Source organism: Phoxinus phoxinus (assembly GCF_949152265.1).
Source record: "Phoxinus phoxinus genome assembly, chromosome: 18".
NCBI classification, from domain to species: domain Eukaryota; kingdom Metazoa; phylum Chordata; class Actinopteri; order Cypriniformes; family Leuciscidae; genus Phoxinus; species Phoxinus phoxinus.
Genome location: NC_136893.1, coordinates 30,162,009 through 30,185,090, shown reverse-complemented (window position 1 = coordinate 30,185,090; position 23,082 = coordinate 30,162,009). Strand labels below are relative to the sequence as shown.

The 23,082-nt window shown below is 40.5% G+C and overlaps 1 protein-coding gene across 1 annotated transcript; it reads right to left on the bottom strand.

Annotated features, from left to right (window-relative positions):
• Positions 1–1,013: 1,013 nt before the first annotated feature.
• atp6ap1a (ATPase H+ transporting accessory protein 1a) lies at positions 1,014–20,864 on the bottom strand (the record flags this gene model as incomplete). The annotated part of the gene is given in 11 exon segments (XM_079587664.1): positions 1,014–2,164; positions 9,117–9,354; positions 9,658–9,708; positions 12,250–12,509; positions 15,627–15,712; positions 15,824–15,864; positions 18,013–18,203; positions 18,458–18,532; positions 20,223–20,349; positions 20,709–20,830; positions 20,832–20,864. Coding segments are annotated over 11 exon segments (1,434 nt in total). The 3' UTR covers positions 1,014–1,954.
• Positions 20,865–23,082: the final 2,218 nt, after the last annotated feature.

Below are 23,082 nucleotides of genomic sequence, written 5' to 3'. Positions count from 1 at the left end.
AAAAGCAAGCAATAAGAAATCACACAACCTTGACCTAACTAATCCTAAGGTTACTCGAGGTGGACTTAACCTGAACTGAACTCAAAGTGTTTTTGAATAAAAGTGTATAAGCTTGATTCTCTGCCCTGCTAAAAAATCCAGCATTGCAGGTCACCAGCATATTCTTCATGCTGGGACCTGCATGGGAAGCTGGTTTTCTGGACACCAGCAATGTGCCTGGACCAACATGGAACTTATACTGGGTTTTCAGCAGGGCTAATAGCTGCATCTCTTTTCTAATATTGTTTGACCTCAGTGCTGCTTTTGAGACTGTGGACCACAACATTCTTTTGGATAGGCTTGAGAACCACGTAGGCATTTGTGAGCAGATATTAGCATGGTTTAGATTATATTTATCCTATTGCCAGTTTTCCTGTGTTGTGAAGAGATGTAAGATAGCATATACAGTAAGCTATGTATGAAGTGCCACAGGGATCAGTATTAGGCCCTCTGCTTTTTTCATCATATATGCTTCCACTTCGGGACATTATCAGGAAACATGTTTCCTCTGCCTTCTTTCACCTTAGAAACTATGACAATTGTCTGTTTCAAATGCTGAAAATATAATTAATGGATTCATAACCTCAAGATTTGATTTTTGCAGTGATTTATTGAGTGGCACTTACCAGGTGAGGGGGCTGGAGGTTAAAGCTGTGCTGGGGAGAGCAGGTGCCTAATAAAAGTTCAGTTGTTATTGGCATACATGGCATTCTATACTATTAATTACTCTAATTATTACATGCAAAGCCTTGAACTGCCTTGCTTTAATGTATTATAATCCTTCACGGTCACAACGGCGGCAAAATTCTGTCCTGATGATTGTACACAAAATCAGCAAGCCAAGTTCATTTACTAATAACTATTTAGAGTGGATGGGCAGGAGAACTTGTGGAATTATAATCAAACGTGACTGTAGCCTGGACCATAACCACATAAACGGTCTAAAATAAACTGATAAAATAAAAGTTCAAAAGTTTCAATGTCAATGAAGTTTATTTAACAGAGACACAATATACACATTTAAGAGTATACACCTCCAAAACGTGACAGCATGAAATGACAATAGATAACCTTTGAAGTATAAACCAGATGTGCCATCAACATAAAACATGTTATTTATGAGAGCTATTTGTGCAAATGATTCACTACAATAATATTATTTAAAGACATCATGCTGATATTTCAACAAAAAGAATGTCTCTGGTAACCTTTTTTCTAATATTTAAATACAGCTCACAACATGTTCCCTTTAAATCAAAACCCAGAATTGGTCATAAAACATTTCAGTTCTCACAACACACACTGGACACAGAACTATGAAGGAAACTACAGTGGGGAAACACACACATACCAACAATAAATAATACTTAATTTCATATTTACAGCACGCTAAAACATTAAGCTGTTTGTAAATAGATATTTCTCTCACACGAATAATTTATTATGTAAAGTGTACAATTTACATTTAATGCTGCCCTAATCTGTAAATTCAATACGGTTTTGCTGAAAAAGAAAAGAAAAAAAAGAAAATATAATGTAGTCGATTTTTAGATATTTAGCTCAAAGAATACTTAAGAATGAATCTCACAGAACTTGTCAAGGACATGCTAAGGAAATTGTATTTTGCATAAAAAGAAGCATTTTAGTACAATTAAAACATTCACTCTGTAATTGTAACAATAAAATCACAATGAAAAAATCTTAATGATTCTAAAATTCTTCTTCTGTATTATATATATATAATGTTATTTTGTTTGTTCTGGACATGTATTCCTGAGATTCATTCATAAACATGCTTGTTAATGAAATGAATAGCAGCACCCAATCACACAATGACAAGGAATGAATCACATTAAGGAAATATAGTGTAAGTAAAGCAAACACTCGTGCTGTGAGGAATCTGGCTCTGTGTCCTTCACTCGGTCTGAGGCACAGAGATGGCGGGACCCTTGGGGTCGTCGAAGCGGTCCATGGTGCGCAGCTGCATGATCATGTGCAGGCCGTAAGTGAGAACCAACACCATGAGCAGAGACGTGACCAGACCCATCCAGATGCCAGGAGTGAAGAAACTAGCACAGTCACTGGCGTACGAGAAGCCAGTCCCAGCGATGTTAAAGCCCTGGACCTGAGAGAGAGAGAGAGAGAGAGAGAGACAACTTTTATTTAGGCCCCGTTTACACGTTTACCCGAAAAACGGACACATTTCCCTTCGGTTGTGCCCCTCGTTTACACGCAAACGGAGAATTCTCCTCTGAAAACGATTCTTTCTAAAAACTCCGGCCAGAGTGGAGATTTTGGAAAACTCAGTTTGCACGTAAACTGAGAAAAACTGAGTTTTAGGCAGTCGACGTCACAGTATGCGCAGTATGACAGAACTTGCACTGCGTCAAAAGTGCGACCTATATTTTCGGGATTCTGATTGGCTAACGTGGGCTTGAGCTTCTCGTTACACTGCCACCTATAGGTTTGGCATGCTCTTGACGGCATATACACGGGTTCGTGTAAACTAACACTTTTCTGAAAACGGAGAGGGTGAAATGTCCTCTTATGAAAATAACCGGCCACGTGTAATTGTAGCCTTAGTCACCCTTTATATCTCATACACATTCAATATAATAATTAAAATTTGTGCATCCCTAATTGACCCTTCGCAGGGAGCTTGATTGACAGGTAGGGCTGTAACGATTTACGATATTAAACCGAAATCGCGACACTCAGATCCACGAACCTGTGTCGCGGTGTGAGAAGGCAGATTGCGATCGACACACCCCTTCCCAGACTTATCTTTCTCGTCCAGAATAGATCCTAGGGCTGTGACGGGGTCTTTTACATATTAGGTATGGGAATTTCAAGCAAAAATAATATTCGGAGATCGCTGGGTATCATTTGATTATTATTCAAAAAAATCGCACCTCTCCCCCACACGCACACACGCGCGCGCGAGCACACACACACACACAAGCAAACACCAGAGCAAGTGAGCAAAGCGCGCGGTGTTTGCTTGTGTGTGTGTGTGTGTGTGTGTGTGGCACCGGCGCGCGCGTGAACTGGAGCTCACCTCATAAACGAATCGAAACTTAGAAAGCTTGAAATACTTTTACTTGATTTAACGTTAATTCAAAACATAAAGAAATGGCGGCTTAGGCTAATTCGTAGGAAGTGTGCATTTCTCTATATAGGCGCGTTCACTTTGTGGCAAGCGTTATTCCTGCGCTTGAGATGCGGGTCATGCGGAATAGGCAATATATTATTTGTGGTTTACAGCACAGACAGTAAGCCTCGGTTACCTCAGAAGAATTTTTAACATGCTCGAATCATCTCCACAATGGAGTATAGTTCTGTTTGTTTTTCAAAAGTATTTTGTTACACGAAAACAGAGTTATAGCTAGCTATTTATTTGGCTTTTAAAATCCTCCCTCCTCGCAAGAATCGCGGTTTGTATCGAATCGTGGGTCAGAAATCAGGATACGAACCGAATCGTGGGTTTGCTGTATCGTTACAGCCCTATTGACAGGTGATCTGACCAATCATACTTCACCATCCGCCATTTTGTCGGACAAAGCCGTCAGGAAAGTTAGTAGATTAACATGGAGGATTTGAGCTTGAGAAGCGGAGTGTACTGACGTCTTTCCGCGGTTAAAACAACATTCCTTCTGATGTGCATTCATGTTTATTTGATGCTATAAATGAAGTAGAAGGAAGAGATGATCGGTTCACGAGCGGCTTTAACTGAGGCGACACAGCGATCTGACACACACATTAAAGAGCCACAAAACGCTATTTATTGTTTACATTTCTTTAAAAAAATGACCAAATTTGAAAGTTGAGACTTTGTTTAATATTAAAAGTAACTGAAAAGTAAGCTGGTCTGTGTCTGTCAGTGTGTTGTCAGTGTCTCTCTGCTCCGCGATGTGTTTTTCACTGCGTGAGAACATGGTGTGTGTGAGAGCGGCGTAGCTTGTCAGACATAGTGACAGTAACTTAGGGGGCGGGTCTTTGCGAACAGTCAATTGAGCATCATATCTCAACAATATTGAAAGGGGATACTTGCCCTTCATTCTCATCACACATTAGTGACGAAATACTGATCCTTGGAAAAACGTTCTTGTCACTCTCGTTTGACATTTGTCCTGGTGATATACTTTCTCCATAAGTTCTCTGCATTGCCAGAGACATTTCCTCTATCAGTTTTTAAGCAAGTCTCTGTGATCGCAAACCAGTCACTTCCTTAATAGTTTCCACAGACTTCCATCCATCTTTATCCATTAGATGACCCAGCTTCACGATACCATTCCTGAGCAGACACGCAGACACTCACTGAGGACAAAAGTCTTGTCTGGATCATGTTGTTAAAAAGCAATGGTTCCTCAGGAGCCCAGTGAACAGAACTGCTCCCATCTCTGTCCAGCTTTGAAACATTCTCCACACGTGAAACATTGTCCGATAAAAGGGTGTAATTTCAGACAAATTCATATCTTCCAGTCTCATTAAACACAGGTGTTTGTCAAGCCCAAGCCCACCTGCCCTCTGCCAGATGGCACATGCTGTAGGCGTCCATAAGAAGTCTTGTTGCTGCTTGTAATCTGAACGCGTAGATACTGATGCGGATGCTCGGACCCAGTGCTCGCCACTCCAGAAAAAATTGACCAACTTCCTCTGAATTTCATATATAATTTCACATACACACCTGTGCCACAGTGTAGACAGCCATTCCCACTTAGACAACCGGGCAGACACCTTATCCAGCATACTCTCCCAATTCTTCATTGGTATTGTGTATTGCCTATAAAAACACCCAAAACTTTTAAACCTTCCCTTCCCCATCTCAAGCCACCTGGAAGTTGTGGATGTCCTACCTCGTCCCACAGACCCATAATATAACCCTCACTTTTCTCCCAATTTACTTTGGCCGTGGACGCTTTTTCATAAAGCTTAATGTTCTTATTTAAACTTCTAATATCCTCTTGCCTCGTGATAAACACCGTAATATCATCTGCATAAGCGGACAAAACCAATTTTGCACATCATTTTGAAATAACACACCTTGTAAATCTTCTTTAGTCTATGTAAGAGAGGTTCAATCATTAGGCTATAGCTGCCCAGACAGTGGACAGGCTTGTCTGACCCCTCTACCAAGAGGTACTGGACCCCCACCAGCCTTCACCATGATAAACACATTGGAGAACAACAATTTTACATATGATAAAAAACGTTTCACCAAAACCAGTGTTTTAAAACATTAAAAAGATACCCATGATCCACCCTGGCAAATGCCTTTTCTTGGTCTAATGCTACAATTCCAAGATCACTATTATTAAGGTGGCTAAAGTCAACTAAAGCTCGTAACACAAAAACATGATCTATAATTGACCTATCTGAGACACAACACGTTTGATCTTTATGTAGAATTTGAATAGAGTTATTAAATAGAGTTATTTGAATTTTTTTTTATCTTTATCAATCAAAAACTCTAAACAATACTTCATTCTATTAGCCAGACATGTTGACAGTATCTTTTAATCCAGACACAGTAAGGACACTGGTCTACAATTTTTCAATAAACATAAATCCCCTTTTTTTTGGTAACAATGAGAGAACTGCACGTCGACAACTTAACGGGAATGATTTTTCCTTAAAACAATTACTTTACTTCATACAAATCCACTCCAATTACATTACAAAACTGCTTATAAAATTCAACGGGCAATCCGTCTATTCACCTGAAGACTCTGTGAGTTCCTTAAAAGTGATTTCATTGTCCAGCGATTTTTTATGTCCATCTGGCAACTTTGGTAAATCATGCAGTAATTCCTCAGTACTTTTAGAGTCACATGATTCTTTACTATATAATGATGCATAAAAATTCACTGCCATTTTCCTGATTTCCACCGGATCAGAGGTTACAGTTCCATGATCTGCAGTGAAGATGCATCCGTTTCTGTTGAACATTTCTCTTTTCCAGGTTAAAAACATAAGAATAGGAGCATTCATATCCTTAATGGAGCAAAACCTTGCTCTATCAGTGCTCCCTTAGTCCGTTCCTGTAAAAAAGATCCAAGTCCCATTCTCTTCTTTTCCAAAAAGTCTGTCTGCACACTTCCAGGATTATCCATAAGTTCTTTTTCTAACTGCACAATGTCTCTTTCCAGTCTTTGTACTGTTACTTTAATGTGAGATGAAGAATGCAAGGTATAATTCTGACAAAAAACTCTTATTTGGGCTTTTCCCACTTCCCACCACTGGCTAATATTCTCAAAATAACTCTTTTTCATTTTCCACTCATTCCAAAACATTGTAAATCTTTCACAAAACACAACATCTTGTACAAGTTTAACATGAAAATGCCAATAATATGTACGTCTCGATAGTTGTTTCATGTTAAGATCTAAACCAATCATATGATGATCTGGAAAGGTATTTGGTGAATGAAAAACATTCATTATTCTGTTGTTCCATATTTTTCCCAGATAAAACCGGTCCAAACAAGCCCCACATACAATATTGCCAGTCACTTTAACCCACGTGTACTGTCTTTCCCTTCCATTCCTGACTCTCCATGTATCTACCAAACCTCTTTTTCCCATTATTTTAGATAGTACTAAACTATATTGATTGTGAGGTTCTTCACCATTTCTATCAACAGTGAAATCTGTTGTACAGTTCCAGTCTCCCCCTACAATAATACACACACCATCATCACGTTGTGTAAGAGATTCATTCAGTTTCATAAAAAACCTCACCCTCTCTGACCCATTGTTCGGGGCATATACATTAACAAAAGCAAACACAAAACCTCCAAACTCTATTTGTGTTATTATAAGCCTCCCCTTTTCAATTTCCTCAACATTTAAAATATTGACATTCATGCTCTTTGAAAATACAATAGCAACCCCCGCACTATTATTTGACCCATGACTTAAAACGAGTTTTCCACCCCAGCCCATTCTGTTTCATTATTATTATCAGTGTGCGTTTCCTGTAAAAAGGCAACATTAATCTGTTTTATTTTAAAAAAATCTGAAAAATTGCCAATTTCTTCCTGTCTCTACCCCCATTTATATTTCAGGAGCCAACCCCTCAGACACTCCATAGAGAAATGAAAGGATAAAAGGGACAGAAAAAGAAACCAAAGTAAGAGAGACACCCTGTGCAACTTAATCATTGCTTTAATAGTTTGAAGCACGAGATTTACCCTGACGTAATTTCGTTAGGATTTTCTTCAAACGAAATCTCTTCTTCTTACTTAGTTCATAGTTCATTCATTCAACTACTTTACCAAAAGTTACATCCAAGAAATCATTTTTTCCTGCAATGTATACACATCTTCCACAACTTGGGAACCAAAGTCAGAGATCTCCGAACAAGCCTCGTCCTCCACCATCTCATGGTCCTCGTGACTCATCTCACAGCCCTGTGATGTTTCAGGCTGTGGCTCAACCTCACGAATCACGCTTTCTACACTCCTGCTGTCACTGTAACTTCCTCAGCCCTCATCGTCCCCTCAGTCGCCCTGCTTGTGTTCACATTAACAGTAGGCTCCTCACTGGCCTCTTATTGTCAACCACAGCAACGCCACTATCCTGTACTTCACTCACAGCCTGAGGTTGTGTTCCTCGATCTATCTCACGATCTTCATCATCCACACTCTGAGGCTTATGTGGACATGCAACCATCTTATAACCAATGTCTCCGCATTCAAAGCATTTATTATTCCAGACACTCACATACACCAAATAAGATTTTCCTTCATGCCACAGTCTAAAGGAAACATTCAAATCTTGATCATTCAGAAACATAAAAACTTGTCTTCTGAATGATAACACGTGCCTCATTTTTGCATCCAAGAGAAATCATTTTAACGGGACTAGCAAACTTTCCGTAACTCGTTCAATTTCACTATTCTTAATGAGTGGCGGCACATTTGATATCGATTAACCAAATTTTCTTCTTTCACGAAAATCACCACCGCCTTATTCATTCGAGAAGCCGAGCAAATATTGTCGTGACCGATCTGCTCCCCAGCCGTGATGAAAACATCCTCCACATTTACACCAGTTCTGCCATGCACCTGACGCCATGACGGAGCGAGAGAGACGCTGCACCCCCCTCAGGAAGGGATGCCATCTCGACTCCGGCACACTTTCCACACAACTCACGAAAACTTTCTGCTTACCTATCCAATATATTAATATTCTTACTTATCCATCATAACTTCCAAGAGAAAGAAAGAAAGAAAAAAGGAAGTAGGAAAAACCGCCCTCTCACCACGTTCACCCTCACTCACACACACACACACACACTCCCCACGTGCGCAGAGAGCTGGTTTGCTAGCTGAGTGACCCGGTCCAGTGCTGAAAACCCGTCTGAGCAAACAATATTTATTCTCGAGTAAAACCCTCATATTGAGTAATCTCCATAGTTATCGTCCTTGGTGTCAACAGGCCTTTACTCGCTAACTACAATTCCTTCAAGCCCTGACGAAAGCCTTGTTGACTGAAACGCGTAGGCATGTTTTTATTTTATTAGACTAGCCATGGTTTAATAAAGGCTTTTTAATCTTCATCCTCCTGAGTGCCTCAGAACCTTATCTTTAGATACAATTCCTGTTTGCCAATAAGATGAGAACCAGACCCGTTATAAACCTAAATATACTTGAATGAATTAAAACAATTGAAAAGTGTATCCAAGTAGTAATAGAGGATGTTTGCTGTCGTAATGATGACAGTAGCGCACACAAAAGTGCTAACTACCTAAATGTCTTCTCCTCGATTGGCACTTAGTTGCTTTGAAAATATACCCATGAATTTGAACAGGGATAACTCAGAAGAAGTCAGGGGACTATTGGGAGTTGATCTTGGGGAGGAATTTCAAGTATCAGAGACAGACATAGAGAAAGTGAGCGCTAATGTATCCAGCCTCTGCAATAGATGCTAGCGCTCTGAGGGAACACTAATGTTCAACAGCTTTAGTCGAGTATTAGGAACGCTTTCTCTTGCTCACTGCATCCAAGCCCTAAGGTCTGCTTACTGGGACTTACTATGGAACATGTTTACTATAGACTTTAGTGTAGTTTTTACCTGGAAGTCCTCAAACGAGATGTGCCATTCGTTGGCGTTGTCCTTGTCCGAGTGTGGTGACAGCTGAGGGTTGTAGGAGTTGCTCACAGACTCACAGCGGTACGAGTACTCGGCCGGGGCGTAGATGTGACGGCTTCCATTGAACGTGGCCGTCTTCCCATCATACTCCAGGTGGACCCGGTCCATGGTGAACCAGTGACGGGCAGACACCTTATAGTGACGCCGGTTCATTACAAAACTGAGGAGAATATAGGACACCGTTCAAGCCCAGTACACTGTGTGTGTGTGTGTGTGTGTGTGTGTGTGTGTGTGTGTGTGTGTTTGTCCTCACAAGGAAAAAACAGCTTATAAAACATTCGAAGCAATCTTTTTTGAAAATGAAAAATACAGATGGTTTTGTACAGTATAGAATTCATTATGTTTATATAAAGTCCCCATAACCCCCAACGTGTGTGTGTGTGTGTGTGTGTGTGTGTGTGTGTGTGTGTGTGTGTGTGTGTGTGTGTGTGTGTGTGTGTGTGTGTGTGTGTGTGACACTTACATGAGCTTGAATGAACGGTAGTCCAGGACGTCTTCATAATTCAGGACCAGCCTGTATGTGCAGAGAGAGTTCACAGGTGAGATACTGTGGCTCATGACCTGGAAACATGCGCGGCTGTGACACACATGCTGACATCAAAGATCTCGCGTGACGTCGCCTCACACCGCCCTGCATCCGGACCAGAAGCTACACTTCGACTACAGCCAGCACATCAGGCCAACTGCACCGTCTTCACAACTACACTTTTCTGGTGACACTTTAATAACTGCATGCTGGGAATATTTAGTTAAGCATTAGTAAATAGTTCATCATTTATAAAGCATTAATAGATTTATTCTAGATGTTTAAACATGTTTATAATGTGTTTAATAATTGTATTTTCATACTTTATTAATAATAAATGTATCATTTCAAGTATTTATAAACCAGTTAGTAGTTGTCAGTGGTTCATAAGATCATTTAGAAAGTGCAAGTAAATGGTTAATAAACTATTTAGACATATCGTAATACAGTAGTTACTCTACTATTCACATGCATTTCTACTGTAGTTCATGATTAGTGGGCAGTTATAAAGCATTTAGCAGTGGTCAGTTAACTGTGTTAGTGAGCTCATCTAAAGTGAGGACTAGTTATGCCTTGTAAAGCTTTTACAAAGGAGATTTAAAGACTCAGTTACCCATTGTCTTTTGCTCACGGTGGACTGTGCTGCTAAAGGGGATGAATAGACATTGGATTTCTTTCTTTTATTTATAACTTTTTTTTTTATATAAAGATCTTGCACATTTGACAATATACATCAGAGGCAAACTTTTCTGACATTTATCTGCGAAATACACACTTGTATAATGACTCAAAAACAGAAATAAAGTGTGACATGCTTATTAATTATGAGATTTGTTTTTCATTTGGATAATCCATTCAAATATATTAATATAATATTCGATACATCATCAGAACTGGGTAGAAAGATCAATATTATATTTCAAAACATGATTAGACTGATCATTAATTACCGTAATATTGTAAATGTTATTTACATTGGTAATAATATAAATAATGTATTACTATTAGAATGTTATTAAGATTATAATAATGTTATTTATTAATGTATCATTCTCTATAAAAAGTTAGTAAGTTACATATATATATATATATATACACCGGTATTTATAAACTATATACTAGGGCTGTTAGTATATTGTGATTAATCGCATCCAAAATAAAAGTTTGTCTTTACATAATATATGTGTTTACTGTGTATAATTATTTTGTATATATAAATACACACACATGCTTGTATATACTGTATATAGATTTATAAATATAATTTATTTTATATATAAATATTTTATATATATATATATATAAAAAAAAATGTCTTAAATATATACATGCCCGTGTGTGTATTTATACAGTATATACAAAATAATTATAACACAGTACACACATATATTATGTAAACACAAACTTTTATTTTGGATGCGATTAATAGTTTAACAGCCCTAGTATATATGAAGAGTTAGTTTATTTATTTAAAAATGGGACAAATAATTACATAAGGAGTCCTAACTGAAGTAAATGAACTCAAACTGAAAAGCCCATAGCACCAGGTCACAGCTGCAGAAGTGATGCTGGTCACAGACAGGACGACTGCTCAAGGCACACACATATCCTGGAGGAGGTCTTTAAAAACTAAACTAAATAATCAAATGTAAAATCATATAAAATGTGTTATCTTGCAAGTTCACATACTTGGTCACATGTTTTATTGTTGAGCTGTCAAGTTGTCGTGTGTATTTTATTTGTGTGCTTGAGGTTTCTGTGCTGTGTGTGTACGGCTGTGTTCATCTGCCAGCACCAAACACCATGCTTGACCCAAATCACCATTCACACAGTGGATCAGTGCGCGGGACGCCACCTTCTGGCGGGATGTGGGAGCGTGGCTGAGCTGGACATCGACTGCATCGGGCTGGATGAGTGCACTATTGGACACCGCTACATGTCTCCTGTAAATAGTGCACTATATAAGGGTATAGGGGCAATCAGTCACAGCCCCTACTTTGCAAGATGTGATTGGTTGGGTTTTCTATGAAAAACTAATTTTTGTGACAATTGAAGAATCAATATAGAATTTCTACACTACAGTTAAACGCTACAGTTTTTTGTGAGATTGTGAACTGAGGCGAGTGACAGCTTTTGAGTGATTGTAAAGGGAGCGCTCTTTGAGTGGCTGTATATAATCCATTCAGAATGTGAATAAAGGTCGACACATAACGGTAGTTGACATGATTCACTTTTGCTTGACTACGTTATCAAACAGCTAATAGGAGTTGCTAATGTATCATAACCAGGTATTCGCCACCTCAGAGTCAGACAGATCCTCAGAAACAGTGATAGGAGAACCTCCCGTGGACGGGATCGGGTACAAGTTTGTGATGAGGTGGTTTCAGAGAGCGTTTTTGGTGTTGACTGATGAATTTGCACATGGTTTGTCTAAAAGCATATTAAAAACACCATATAGACATACAGTATGAACAACACAGGGGTCTTTAACATGTCGCTGAACCCCACAAGCAGCGGGGCAGTATTTACCGAGAGTGGGACTCATTGCAGGAGGATCCAGACAGGTCGGGGGTCACGCCTCTCCCGAAGGTCTTGGAGGTGAGGTCATGCCTCTCCCACTTCCCCGAGCGAAACTGGCTGACCACCACCGTCTCGGCCCACAGGAGGATGCAGACGGAGCCCTTCTCCTTAAACTCCAGCGGCGGGTTGGGGACGGCGGGCTCCTCGCGCCGCGACTGCAGGAGGGACCGGGACCAGACCGAGTGCACAGCGGGAGACTCCTCAATCACCTGAGACGAGCACAAGACACCTCAACTCACTGTTACACACTACACCTCAACTCACTGTTACACACTACACCTCAACTCACTGTTACACACTACACCTCAACTCACTGTGCTACACACTACACCTCAACTCACTGTGCTACACACTACACCTCAACTCACTGTGCTACACACTACACCTCAACTCACTGTTACACACTACACCTCAACTCACTGTTACACACTACACCTCAACTCACTGTTACACACTACACCTCAACTCACTGTTACACACTACACCTCAACTCACTGTTACACACTACACCTCAACTCACTGTTACACACTACACCTCAACTCACTGTGCTACACACTACACCTCAACTCACTGTGCTACACACTACACCTCAACTCACTGTTACACACTACACCTCAACTCACTGTTACACACTACACCTCAACTCACTGTTACACACTACACCTCAACTCACTGTTACACACTACACCTCAACTCACTGTTACACACTACACCTCAACTCACTGTTACACACTACACCTCAACTCACTGTTACACACTACACCTCAACTCACTGTGCTACACACTACACCTCAACTCACTGTTACACACTACACCTCAACTCACTGTTACACACTACACCTCAACTCACTGTTACACACTACACCTCAACTCACTGTTACACACTACACCTCAACTCACTGTTACACACTACACCTCAACTCACTGTTACACACTACACCTCAACTCACTGTGCTACACACTACACCTCAACTCACTGTGTCACACACTACACCTCAACTCACTGTTACACACTACACCTCAACTCACTGTTACACACTACACCTCAACTCACTGTGCTACACACTACACCTCAACTCACTGTTACACACTACACCTCAACTCACTGTTACACACTACACCTCAACTCACTGTGCTACACACTACACCTCAACTCACTGTGCTACACACTACACCTCAACTCACTGTGTTACACACTACACCTCAACTCACTGTTACACACTACACCTCAACTCACTGTTACACACTACACCTCAACTCACTGTGCTACACACTACACCTCAACTCACTGTGCTACACACTACACCTCAACTCACTGTGCTACACACACTACACCTCAACTCACTGTGTTACACACTACACCTCAACTCACTGTGTTACACACTACACCTCAACTCACTGTGTTACACACTACACCTCAACTCACTGTGCTACACACTACATCTCAACTCACTGTGCTACACACTACACCTCAACTCACTGTGTTACACACTACACCTCAACTCACTGTGCTACACACTACACCTCAACTCACTGTTACACACTACACCTCAACTCACTGTGCTACACACTACACCTCAACTCACTGTGCTACACACTACACCTCAACTCACTGTGCTACACACTACACCTCAACTCACTGTTACACACTACACCTCAACTCACTGTTACACACTACACCTCAACTCACTGTGCTACACACTACACCTCAACTCACTGTGCTACACACTACACCTCAACTCACTGTGTTACACACTACACCTCAACTCACTGTTACACACTACACCTCAACTCACTGTTACACACTACACCTCAACTCACTGTGCTACACACTACACCTCAACTCACTGTGTTACACACTACACCTCAACTCACTGTGCTACACACTACACCTCAACTCACTGTGTTACACACTACACATCAACTCACTGTGCTACACACTACACCTCAACTCACTGTGCTACACACACTACACCTCAACTCACTGTGTTACACACTACACCTCAACTCACTGTGTTACACACTACACCTCAACTCACTGTGTTACACACTACACCTCAACTCACTGTGCTACACACTACACCTCAACTCACTGTGCTACACACTACACCTCAACTCACTGTGCTACACACTACACCTCAACTCACTGTGCTACACACTACACCTCAACTCACTGTGCTACACACTACACCTCAACTCACTGTGTCACACACTACACCTCAACTCACTGTGATACACACTACACCTCAACTCACTGTGTTACACACTACACCTCAACTCACTGTGCTACACACTACACCTCAACTCACTGTGCTACACACTACACCTCAACTCACTGTGCTACACACTCACACACACAACCTCCTGCTGCACACCTGAAGAAATGCTGCAACATGCCTAACTTACATCTTTACAGTTAACAATACATTCAATGCTAAAATCCTGAGGTAGACTTGTGCTGACGAATTAATGTTTTGGGATTTTATGTAGTCAGTGGTGTATATGTTCTTTATGATAGTTTGCGCTACTTTTACAAAGGTACATTGTGGAGAACGGCAGTAATGTAGAGCTGCTTGTGTGGATTCAGTCAGCTGTGACCGCAAGAGATGAGATCATTTGATTGGATGTCATGTAACAACTTAAGGCTTTAACGGCACTACCGGTTTCCTGTTTTTACTCTTGAAGAGGCATTTTGCCTGTTAGAAACACGTTGTAATGTTATTACGCTGTTGTGCACGTACAGCGCGCTGACGCCAGAGCAGTTTTAGTTTACTTTCAGTTTCATCTCTGCCGCCATCTTCTACGAGTGGTGAATGTGCGTGCATGAATGTAAGTTCATTTATTATTGTATTTAGCTGTTGTATTGTGATATATTAACACTTTCATGTCGCAGCTGTATATCCGATCGTATTGTTTGTATCGTGATTAATGTGTTTAGAGGTGATTCCCGCGCATGTGTTTAGCGCCATTTACCACGCTGTGGACAACATAAACATATGTATAGATGATGTATACTGAGGTGAATCTTTATTCCTTTACAGTTTTTGTTTGTGTCCATTCAGTTTTATATAATAATAAATCATCAAATGCGATAAAGTACCTTTCATTTGAAAAGTATTTAATTAAACATTATTTAATTTACCACATTGGTTATTAGTTATGTTGTTACGATCATATAAAACCACTCGTATTGTAAAGTACGATTTTGGTCGTACTGCCCAGCTCTAGCTGAAGGTGTGTGTGTGTGTGTGTGTGTGTGTGTGTGTGTGTGTGTGTGTGTGTGTGTGTGTGTGTGTGTGTGTGTGTGTGGTTGTGGAGGTCTTACCCTCGAGGGTCCCAGCGCAGTGAACACTGCAGTGTACGGCACAGACTGAGTCTTCATGATGCTCAGCACCTGACCCATCACCTCATCTACAGCAGACAACATCACCACATTCAGTGCAGCAGTTTATCTGGCCTTGTTTACTAAATATTAACTGTTGGAGCACAAGGCTTTTAGTGGTGTTTGAATACTACACGTACCGTTTCCACTGAGCACTTCTTTAGTAGACATCATATCCGCCCTGCAAGAAAAAGACAGCGTACAGTCCTCATAATGTCAGGAGTTTTGCTCTTAAATCTCCTTTTAAAGAAGGTCCAGAATGTAAGGGATTTTTCACTTTATATAAAACCTTTATTTCAGTGAAGTGTTGATCATGACAGTGTGTGGCTCCTGACACATGAGTGAGGACTCGGCACTGATACTGATGTGCCTGAGCTACAGTTGGCTTTGTGTTCAAATTAATGTTTTAAGTAGCTGAGGTCATTAGGTCAAGTAATCATAATGCTTGAGATGACTAGAACATGCTCACTATCAAATATATTCAAAAAATTATAAAAAATTAAGTCTGTGTATTAACCTTTTTACATTGTGGAAAATTTAATCATTGATAAATTGTTAATCATTTTCGAAGAATGCAGTCAGTTTGTGGCACATCTGCTTTTGAGTAAATGTGATGTAATACCAGTGCTATTATATGTCTGATCACTAAACACAACAAGGGTCACTGTGAATACTGCATTAACAGTGTCATCCATAACTGTGACACTTTGTTCTGGCATGATGCAGAATGACACCAGTAGATGCCAGTATAAGGTTGGCACATGCCCATGCTGGGCGGCACCGCTTTCATCTAGAGCGCTTCACTTTATTAGTCGTGGCCAGAGTCTATAGCCTGTGTTTGTTATTCCCAATGGCACACGGCTACACTGCTGGTTCTGCTGGTGTGGATAGCAGAAGTTCAAAGATTTGAGTTCAATATGCCGATGACTTGTGTACGAACGTAGACGGTATATTCAAATGGGGTCCGTGCGTTCGGTCTTAAAGGTGCAGCAGTTTAATTAATCTACTGCTGTGTTTTAATGTTAATCAAACAAAGGACAAATAAATTACTCACTGCTCTTGACTGAATAGGCTACCTTTTTTAACTTTACAAAAAGATCCATCTATATTTAATTTATACAGTAATGAATATGCAGTGCATTAAATATATATATTTGATGAACAAATTAAGATAAAATTTAATAAACAACTAATATGATTGATATTCTTTTGGTTTCTCTACCAAGAAGTTTGGTTCGGTATCGGACTCGGTCTGGAAAAAGTGGTATCGGTGCATCCCTAATTAAAACCAGTACTTCATCTATAATAGTGTGGTAAATTAACCTTGAGCAATATTGCAGAGGGTGTGAATTATGGCTGGGAACACCTCACGATCCAATCCCACAGTCCCAAGACAATTCTTGATCTACTTTTCTTCTTATTAAGTAATTCGTATACCGAAATGAAAATCTTAAAGGACAAGTTCGGTATTTTACACTTAAAGCCCTGTTTACAGATCGTATCTGATGAAATAGAACGGTTAAGATTAAAATTTGGACACATGCTCCTGTCCCGAGAATTTTAGGTTTATTTCGCTTTCCCCCCCCCCACCCCCACAATGGTTGTCTATGTGCACTGGAACATTCCTTCCTAAAAAAAACATTAAACTTTCGTTTACAAAGACGTGTGAGTTTCAGGGTGGTCAGGGGTGTTCACTGATACGGTCCCAAAAAAAAAAATCGCTGAAAAAGATGCTTTCCAACAGGTTTTATCGTAGTGTTTGTCCAACTCCATTGACTTGTATTGAATGTGCTGTGTGAGGTACGGTATTACTCCGCCGCTTCTTCTTCTGCTTCTTCTGTGTATTCAATGAAATGCCAGCGGTTTGCTTGCAATTGGCAAAGGTGCATTATCGCCACCAACTGGGCTGGAGTGTCTATTATTCAAGCTCTCAACGGAAGAATCACGGGTGTGACGCGTTTGGCAAAATAGGTCCACAAAAGCGAAATAAACCTAAAATTCTCGGGACAGCAGCATGTGTCCAAATTTTAATCTTAACCGTTCTATTTCATCAGATACGATCTGTAAACAGGGCTTTAAGTGTAAAATACCGAACTTGTCCTTTAAATCGTTTTTTAAGATGTGTGATTATAAATAATATTTTTTTACAAAACCAATATGTTAAGAATTTTAACTATATAAACTAATATAGCTACAAAACATAAAAGCAAGTAGTAGCTGAATAATAAATATTTATTTAAAGCTCTTCACAAAGCGCACGCGAGTATTTGAAATGAAAAGCCGCCTTCTGTCAGCGAGTTTCATATTTTTAATACAGCATTTGTCTCACCCGCTGCTGTACGGGAGGCGGAACACCAGCAAGGCGGCCACTGACGCGTTGAGCCGCAGCTGAGCAAGCGTGTCCGGGTTCATGTAGAGAGGAGCCGCATCGATCTGGTTCTGGAGCAGTGTGGAGACCCCAGCGGCGGCGGACGACGACACACACGGCAGCCATAAGGAGGAGGAGGACCGCAGAGACGCCTGGGAACACCAACAGGACAGCAGAGACGCTTAGTGGTGTTTGGGCTAACAAGCACTTTCCAAGCGGGTTTCATCTGAAATAATACACTGATTGGCTTCGTATAACATCAGTATTTAGTATCCTAATACATTTTTGAAGGATTACATTGCCTGGCACTAATCTCTTACAAACCTCCTGTCAGTTAACTGAAGTCAACATCATAAGCAGTAATAAACATCAAAAGCAGTGACACATGGAAAACACACCAGCATACCTCCAGATTTTGGAAGACACTATCCTGTTTGTTCCCGAATACTCCTCCGTACATTGTGAAGTCATCAACACTCAACTGAAGGAAACAGAGAATTCAAACCATAAGATCAAATGTTCATGTGTCATTTGAGTTTTACATTTCACAGTAGAAAGAACCAATAAATCGCTTCAGATTGTTGTCTTTATTAAAACTGAACATTAATTCATTGTCTTCTTCTGACAATGTTTCTCATGGCAAATCGTTTAGAAATGTATATCTGTCGTGGGTGATATAGTGATCTTTTTTGTTGTTCTGGTTTTGTTTGGTCCTTTATTAACATGACAACACAATGACAGTGTTTTATGAATGCAGTAACATACATCTGTTACAGGAGTCCTAATTCAATCAAGAATCTCCCTGGATTATTATTATATTTGCAGAAGAAATGTTTGGAAATAAACTATAGATATATGTGTGTGGTGTGTGGTGTGTGCTGTACTTTATCCTGCAGGAACAGCAGTAGATTATGTGTGTGTGTGTGGTGTGTGCTGTACTTTATCCTGCAGGAACAGCAGTAGATTATGTGTGTGTGTGTGGTGTGTGCTGTACTTTATCCTGCAGGAACAGCAGTAGATTATGTGTGTGTGTGTGGTGTGTGCTGTACTTTATCCTGCAGGAACAGCAGTAGATTATGTGTGTGTGTGTGGTGTGTGCTGTACTTTATCCTGCAGGAACAGCAGTAGATTATGTGTGTGTGTGTGGTGTGTGCTGTACTTTATCCTGCAGGAACAGCAGTAGATTATGTGTGTGTGTGTGGTGTGTGCTGTACTTTATCCTGCAGGAACAGCAGTAGATTATGTGTGTGTGTGTGGTGTGTGCTGTACTTTATCCTGCAGGAACAGCAGTAGATTATGTGTGTGTGTGTGGTGTGTGCTGTACTTTATCCTGCAGGAACAGCAGTAGATTATGTGTGTGTGTGTGTGGTGTGTGCTGTACTTTATCCTGCAGGAACAGCAGTAGATTATGTGTGTGTGTGTGTGTGTGTGGTGTGTGCTGTACTTTATCCTGCAGGAAGAGCAGTAGATTATGTGTGTGTGTGTGGTGTGTGCTGTACTTTATCCTGCAGGAACAGCAGTAGATTATGTGTGTGTGTGTGGTGTGTGCTGTACTTTATCCTGCAGGAACAGCAGTAGATTATGTGTGTGTGTGGTGTGTGCTGTACTTTATCCTGCAGGAAGAGCAGTAGATTATGTGTGTGTGGTGTGTGCTGTACTTTATCCTGCAGGAAGAGCAGTAGATTATGTGTGTGTGTGTGTGTGGTGTGTGCTGTACTTTATCCTGCAGGAAGAGCAGTAGATTATGTGTGTGTGTGTGTGTGGTGTGTGCTGTACTTTATCCTGCAGGAAGAGCAGTAGATTATGTGTGTGTGTGTGGTGTGTGCTGTACTTTATCCTGCAGGAACAGCAGTAGATTATGTGTGTGTGTGTGGTGTGTGCTGTACTTTATCCTGCAGGAAGAGCAGTAGATTATATGTGTGTGTGTGGTGTGTGCTGTACTTTATCCTGCAGGAACAGCAGTAGATTATGTGTGTGTGTGTGTGTGTGGTGTGTGCTGTACTTTATCCAGCAGGAACAGCAGTAGATTATGTGTGTGTGTGTGTGCGGTGTGTGCTGTACTTTATCCTGCAGGAAGAGCAGTAGATTATGTGTGTGTGTGTGGTGTGTGCTGTACTTTATCCTGCAGGAAGAGCAGTAGATTATGTGTGTGTGTGTGGTGTGTGCTGTACTTTATCCTGCAGGAAGAGCAGGAGATTATGAGGAGAAGTGCTCAGCGCTCGGCTCAGGAATGACTCCAGCTCGTCCACAGACACAGTGTGACCCGATGATGGAGCATTCACAGGAGACAAGACGAACCTGCACACGCACAACACATCATAAAAACACGAACCATACGATTACAGTCATGATTAGAACTTTTACTAACAAAAATCGGCTTCATGATAACAGTGAACTGCTTAACTAGACATCAATAACGGTCAAATGTGGCCTTGACAGCCATCACCGCTCGACAGTAATGTAAACACGCTAACATTTGTTGATAAATATGAGTTAGATTACTCAATATGAGGGTTTTATTCGAGAATTAACACATGTTGTTTGCTCGACGGGGTTTCAGAACTGGACAGCGACCGTGTCATCAGCTAGCAAACTGCCAAAGCTAACTATCGTTATCAGTTCTCCATGACTAATGTCAAACAAGATCAGTCCTTTACCCGTCACTCGCCCATGCGACCAGAGGCACTTGCTCATCGCTCGTCGCTGCTGCGAACACGCAGAGAAAAAGATATAAAATCATCCTCGCGTTCCCGGAGCCCGTCCTCGAAGCGGCCATCTTGAGTGCGATGAGCGGTGACGTCACACGCGGCCATCTTCAGCGGGCTGAGCAGTGACGTTGCCTTCCGCTGATTGGTTAACCAAAGATCAAACCGTGTCGTCATCAATGCTTCTTTTTTCCATAAATTTTTTCTTTTTTTATTAATGCAAAAGTATACGAAATCGATCAAGAACAGTAGAAAATAAGACATATATAATAAAAAATAATATAAAAAAATAAATAAAATGCCAGAGTGTGAAAAAAAGTTATACAAGGATAAACATTGGAAGTAATTTTTGACTTTTCAAGTTTTTTTTTTTTTTTTTTTTTTTTTTTTATGCCCTTCAAAGATAAAACATAGGAATTGTAGTCTACCAGAAAAATTGACAGTAGGTCTATCAGGTTCTTACACAAAAATGTGCATTTGTGTAAGCTATAAAAAAATGGCAAGTATAAAAGGATGAACAATGTAGCCTACTGAATACAAGAATTTGAGTTGTGATAAAGAAAAAAAAAAAAAAAATTTATACATATTCTGACATTTGTTTTTTTCTGAGAGAAAGGTATAACTCGTTTTAAAAAGCTTTAACACAAACAATTGTCTTTTCTATATGTGACGAGAGCGGTGTGATTTTTCTTAGTATAACTAAATCCAGATAGCACAGACTACGCCACCCTGGGAATTGCACCCAAGGAAATATAAAAAGGACCCAGGTTCAGTGGTGCAGAGAAAAGACAGAGTCGCTTCATCCAATAAATTAATAGTTTTATTTAAAAGGAAAAATATCCCACTAGCACCATTTGTTTGTAATATAAATAACTGGCAAGTTTATTATAACAATACAGAATATATCAAATGTTAAAAGAACATTCCTCCAGAAAATCGCTGATTTTCATGCACTGAATCACATTAAACCAAACAAAATAAACAAAAATGTATGTACCGTTCCCACAAAATAAAACAAACAAGAAAAAGAATTACTACAAAAAGAATGTAACGGCAAGGCTAAAGCTTACGTTAGGGGGTGGCAAGCTAGCTGTAAACAATTGTGCTCTCAACCATTTATGTGTGCACGGCAAACTACATATGAAGAGGTGCTCAAACCCTGGTGCTCCAACCTCACAGCAAATGTGTTCACCCAGGTGACTAGCCTCCCCCTCGGCGCACTCAGCCTTGACTCGAAAAAAAGAAACAAAAAAGAAAGATTAGTAGGGAAGATACAAATACAAAATCACAACAATCACATCAGACACAATTATGATGATTGACCAGATCAGGTGGTGCACAGGTGATAAATAATCTGTCCTACCTCATTGGCAGTGAGGACCCCAAAATACTCAATGGATGACCGTTAGATAGACACTAATATAACACCACACGTCACTACGGCCCAAATCACACTGATCAGTCCAACTCAATTACAGAAATAACAAGATAACCCAAACCATAAAATGAAATCAAAAACACACAGCGACTATTAAAGTCATGAAAACCTAACAAAATAATTGTTCACGAAGGACAAAAGAATAATCTAGTCATAGAAAAACAGCAGCACGACCTGAATTAAATCACGTGGTACACAGAAGACTGCAAAACAAAACATAACAATCAGACAAGGATCTACTCCAATCATCAATACAAAACATTACTAAATCATACGTACCACACGAGAATCACACACACATCACGGATCCCACATCACGATGTCAGGATGCACTCGCGAATGTTCCACTAAAACACACAATAACCCCCATTAAACTTGACTAACCCCATACAACCCACATCACAACAGATCGTGATCGCCGTCATACCTCAAAGCTTTCTATGAGTGCTCGACGCAACTCCCAGGGTACGCAGACGAAACTGTTACAGCGATCCTTCAAAGATAAAAACAGTCTAAACACTTTAAAACCACACGAAGCCGTGCATAACCTCCGTTGCTTACCTGGACTATAGTGAAACCGGAAGAGGGGCAGGTGTGACAAAGCCTACATTCTAGGGCTTCCTGTCTAAACATTTAAATACGCTGGCCCTGATTACCTCATCCACCCATTCCCATATAAGGGCAATAACGAAAAGAAACAGGAAAGGGGAAATCCCCTACTGCTACATTCCACCCCCCCCCCCCTTCTTTTATCGGCGCCCCGACGATAAGAACTCAAATGTGAACATTAGAGACAAACTACGACGCGATGCCACCAGGCTAATGCCAAGGCCTAAACAAAACCAGGACAGCCTGAGACACAACCCTAGAAGAGCAAACAGTCCCACC